Consider the following 5605-nt stretch of genomic DNA (forward strand, 5'->3'; position numbering starts at 1 on the left):
GTCTTGACGCAACAGGTGTAACCAGAGTCGCACGTATAATATGGCGCTATAGCACCAAATATGGGAAAGTGCCTATGGGCAGACATACTGTACGTCATAGACGGGTCATGATGATTCATGGGATCTGGTAAAAAAACAACACACAACTCTTTGTACTTCTTAACGACCTAAACAGGTGAAATGGACCAGTCATAGATAGCTTCAAAACATAAGTTTGAGGTGCAGTTCAGACGCATACACACAAACACTGATGTCACTTTGGGCTCAGCAGTCGTTCCCGCCGGAGGCCGGTGGTTACGGACAACAGGGCCTGGACGCCCTCATGGAGCTGGACAAAGGCCTGAGGTCAGGGAACGTGGGGGAGCAGTGCGAGGCCGTGGCACTCTTCCCCGAACTCTTCCACAAGTACCCGTTCCCCTCACTCGTCAACTCGGCCTTCCTCAAGCTGGCGGACGTATTCGCGGCGCCTGGGAACAACTTCCTGCGCCTCTGCGTGCTGAAGGTGGCGCAGCGAAGCGAGAGGCACCTGGAGAAGATCCTCAACGTGGACGAGTTGGTCAGCCAGGTGTTCAGCGTGATGCGCAGCAACGACCCCGTGGCCCGGGCCATCACCCTCAGGACGCTGGCCAGTCTGGCCTCCATAATCCCCCCTGACAGGAAGAACGTGCACCACAGCGTCCTCCAGAGTCTGGACTCTGGCGACGGTGCCGAGGTGGAGGCGGCCGTATTCGCCGCGGTGAGCTTCTCGGCGCACTCCAAAGAATTTGCGGTTGCCGTCTCCAACCGGGTCGGGGAAATGATCCGAGGTCTGGACACTCCCGTGGACCTGAAGCTGAAGTTGATCCCCGTGATGCAGCACATGCAACACGACACCAGACTGGCGTCCGGCAGCAGGGAGCTCCTGACGCAGCTGGTCAGCTCGTACCCGTCCAGCGCCATGGTCATCGTCACGCTGCACACGCTCACCTGGCTTGCCGCCTCCTCTCCCGTCCACGTCCCCGAGCAGCTGCGGCTCCTGTTCCGCCACCTGAAAGACGACCCCAGAAGATCCGTGAAGAGGCTGGCCATTCAGGACCTGATGCTCTTGGCCAAGAAGGCTCCTCACCTCTGGAGCGGAGAAAGCACTCGGACCCTGTGCGAGTGTGCGCAGAGCAGCCCTTACGTCCACCTGAAGCTGGGCATGTTGGCCGTCCTCTCGGCGCTCTCTGGAACCGTCGCCGTCAAGCAGCGCTCATTTCCTCCGCAGCTCAACGAGCTCGTTAAGCTGGCCCGGGAATGCTGTTACCACAGCAACTTGGCGGTGGTCAAGCACGGGGTGGTCATCCTCACCAACGTCACCGTCTCCTGTCCGGAGGAGAAAGACGCGGCGCAGCTGGAACAGACTTCGATGCTGGGAGTGCAGAGTCTTCTGGTGCTCTGCAGTCAGGACCACGCCGCCAGAGCACACGCCACATGCCGTGTGGCTCTCACCTGCCTGGTTCGGCTGACGAAGGGTCGGCCGCACCTCGGCCCGGCGGCCGTGGACTTCCTGCTCTGTCAGCTCCGATCGTCCTGCAACTCCTGTCGTGTGTTCACGTGCCATGCCCTGTGCGCCATCGCCACCCATCTGCCAGCACTCGGGGACGATTGCGTGCTGGGAGATCTGGCAGAGCTGTGTGGCAGGGCGTCCGGTCACTCCGCCGCCGACGACAGGTGCCCGTCGTCGCTGTCGGCCGAAGCCAAGTCAGTCGCCGTGCAGCAGCTGGAGAAGGTGGCGGATGGCTGGACGGCATACCAAATCGCGCGTCAGGCCTCGCACCTGGGCTTCCACAAGCTGTCCGCCAAGCTGTACGGGAGCCTGCGGAGCTGCGTGACCTCGGAGCGTTTCTACTTCTGGCTAGACGGCCTGAAGGAGTTCTCCCAGGCTGAGAGCTGCCTGGCTCGCGTGCGCGATGGAGACGCAGTGGGCGCCCTCACCGAGGCCCTGTGCTCGTACCAGAAGGCCATGGCGTCACTGGCAGCGGCCAGCACCCCTCCGAGCCCACTGTCCTTTCAGCGGGACTTTGTGAGGCTGCGCGCGGACACCCTGCGAGCGCTGCTGCAGCTCCTCTGCACCTGTAACAGCCTGAAGACCAGCCCCCCTCCCGCCATCGCTGCCTCCGCGTTGGGAAGCGAGCCGCGGCGGTGTGGAGGAGGACACGTCTCCACGCAGATGAAAGGCTCTGCAGAGGAGTTCCGGTACCTTGCGGCTCTCTATGCCGACTTGCATAGGTCGTCGTTTGACGCTGACCGCGCCACTCTTCGCGGCGTGGAGCTGCAGCAGCAGAGCTGCTTGCTCGTCTCTCACGTAATCGAAGCTCTGATTCTAGGCGAGCCGCTGTCGGACGGCTGTCGGGGCTTCGGCGGGACACTCGCCGGGTCTGCCCGGACGGAGAGTGAGCACGAGAGGCGTGTGACGTCGGTGTTCGACCGCATTCTGGAGGAAGTGGACGGACTGTGCAGGAGACACCCTCCCATCTCGTATTACATCCACGCAGCTCGCCTCTGTGACGCCGCCGTGGCGCTGCTCGAGGTGCCACTGCCCTTCCCACGGTATTTCTTCCAGACACTCCAGGCGACCAGCATCAAGCTCGCCCTCTCACCGTCCCTACGTACCCCCAATGAGCCCATCCCCGTGCAGAGTGGTCAACACCTAGCCCTAGGCGACATGGGCATAAGGGCTACGCTTGCATGCGGACCCTTTGTCCAAGACAAATAATAAAGAACCTTGAATCTTGAACCTTGACTGATAATAACTTGACGTGCAGCTTGTAGATCTGCTATTTTTGAGTGTGAAGTGAGGAGAGCTCTTATCATCATACACCAATGCACCATCTCATTGCAGCCAATCACAATTTGCGTTCTCACTTTTGTCTTCAATACAGTACAGTATGTGTTTACACAATGTTTACTCAAAACTGGCCATTCATTGTCAATGGCATTAAATGTTAATGTTTGCACAACCACTCAAAACTAGCCATTCATTGTCAATGGCATTCAATGTTAATGTTTGCACAAACACTCAAAACTGGCCATTTATTGTCAATGGCATTCAATGTTTGTGTTAGGACAATGTTTGTGTTTACACAAACCCTTAAAGCTGGACAAAAAGTCTTCTGAACAATATTTTACAGAAATAGGCAATCACAGCATATTTTACAATGTCTTATAGTAATTTATACTCTCATGTGGTCGGTAAATCATGAGGTGAGCTGTCTGCGTCTCTTGGGCGAGCTGTCCGTCTCTTGGGTGAGCTGTCCACGGTTCTAGTGAGATGTCTTCACTTTCTGACATGTTGGGGTGATATGTCTCTACTTTCCATGGGGTGTTGGTAAAGGGGTGAGATATATCTAGCATTCAGCTGAAGAATGGTTCAGAAGCTGTGTTCACGTTCTTTCTCCCATTGGAAATGAATAGACTGCTTCCCGTCTCCTAAAAACATACATTTACATTGCCAAAGCAAAAAGTGGAACAATACAATGAAAACTAAATGTATGTATAATTGAAAGTCCGAATCTCCAATAAATCAATTTCTATGCGCCAAGATCACTCGATGCAGTTTCCACTTTTGCCATTCCACTTTTGTGGAATGGCGTTTTCAGCCCTTGATTCCATGTGCTGGAGAAAATCCCAGAGTTGAGCACGATATTTAGGATTTTTAATATGGCCAGTTGGAATTTGAGGTCAGTAGATTTTATCATTTAATTTAGAATACCGTCCGCCCCACAGGCTTTCTGTGTATTTTTGTCTTGTAGTTCTTTAAATTTAGGGTGATTTGTGAAGTAGCCTCGGAAACCCAGACGTTTAGAAATCTAATGGATTCTGACTGTAGGTTTTGTATATCACCCATTCTTGTGATAAGGGACAAAACTTTTTTCAAACTGGATTTTTTTTTTTTTTAAGATACATTCAAATCAAATAGATGTATTTGTAGACACAGGTCTCAACTACCAATCTTGAGAAGGAACAGGTTTTTCGCATAACATTTCTTTCTAAAATGGGACATTTATGCACTTAATACCTGATTCATGTCAACTCCGTCAGACACACTAAAATCCCTTTTAATTGAATTTTATCATTTCAACAATAATATAAAGTCCTCAGTTATCTTATAATGGCTTTCAGTAATCAAGTTAAGTAATACAAATCTTTTAATATTATTTTGTTCCAATATCACACTATTATGAAATATCCAATTTCTCAAAACCGTCATTTCAACCTTTATTTTCAATATTATAACATGAAAACCATGTAAAAAAAAAAAAAAAAACATCATTACGTATCATTTCAGTTGGTGTTTCAATACATAAGCACAAAAGATTTGACAGCGAATTTTCTATTTCTTTGGAAATTAACAAAAACATCACGGGACGAACGTCTGACGGAGTTGACGAACATCTGACGGAGTTGACAAGTTTAACTGATTTAGGTTCTAGACCACCTAGGATCTTGATTCTGGTGACTAATCCCACATTTTCAAGGATGAGGAATACAGTGGTACTATTTAGATTTGCCCTGTGAACATGGTAGACATTTTTCAAAATGGCCGCCAACTTTCTGTTATTTCCCAATAACTCAAGTTCTACAGCACCTAGGATCTTGATTCTGGTGACTAATCATACATTTTCAAGGGTGAGGAATACAGTTGTACTATTTAGATTTATCCTGTGACCATGGATGGTAGACATTTTCAAAAATGGTGGACCTGCTATTATTTTACCAATTTACTCAGGGAATATTATCAGAATAATATAAAATCTGTGAATACATTTCTTACCAAGAATTTTCTTCACCAATGTTTGTAAAGGTGTCTACTAACATATCCCACATTGGTTTCTATTTGACCACCCTAGGGGCATGTTTGACAGCTGCTGAAAGTTGGGTACCATCAACAACCAATATAAGGCTAAATGTTCTAAATTTCATTATGCTTTAAGTAGCATGTGGCATGTCAAACTAGGGGCTTTTCATGATTCTGGATCCATTCCAAGCATTAGTTTTGCACAAAAAACACTACGTTGGCTAAAAACGGCCATAGCCATCATCACAGATGTGATGAGGTCAGCACATGTCGGCACATTTGGGCAAGTGGCTATGGCCAAACTAGGGGGTCTATGGCCAAACTATAGGGTCAAACTCCTTGGGCTAAATTCGGTGAGGTGAACAGTGAGCAGTGAACAGTGAGCGAAAGACTGAAGACAGAAGATTTGGCTTCAGGACCATCAGGCAGGATGTGCAGACACTGAAGGCATCAGTGTCTTTCTCTGTGTCCCCAGCATGTCAACCAAAGCAATGTTACCAAATCAAAGGAGCCTTCACCTCATGTCACCTGGGGCTGGGTGAGCAATCGTATCCTGTATCTAAACTCACAACTAAATACAGACACTTGGCCAGACTGCCGTTTGAAAGGGTCAAACCCCTCATCCTGATTGGGGAAGACCACCCCACCTAATCACACCAACCGAACAAGTGAGGTTGGGGCCTCCAGGTGGGCCAGCAGCCATCTGCACAAGACTGGGCTGGACCCTGCAGGAAAGCAATCTCCAGCCAAGACAATGTAAGTTGACTATAACAGAGCCCCAGAACA

The 5605-nt window shown here is 50.0% G+C and overlaps 1 protein-coding gene across 1 annotated transcript; it reads left to right on the forward strand.

The window, feature by feature from the left end:
• Positions 1 to 250: 250 nt before the first annotated feature.
• Positions 251 to 2737, forward strand: LOC308312409 (integrator complex subunit 7-like; the record flags this gene model as incomplete). The annotated part of the gene is made up of 1 exon (XM_080759015.1): positions 251 to 2737. One exon carries the CDS (start codon positions 251 to 253, stop codon positions 2735 to 2737), a length of 2487 nt encoding a protein of 828 aa, XP_080615141.1.
• Positions 2738 to 5605: the final 2868 nt, after the last annotated feature.

The sequence above is a fragment of the Protomyctophum bolini genome (assembly GCF_963924005.1).
Source record: "Protomyctophum bolini genome assembly, chromosome: 3".
Classification (NCBI taxonomy): Eukaryota; Metazoa; Chordata; class Actinopteri; order Myctophiformes; family Myctophidae; genus Protomyctophum; species Protomyctophum bolini.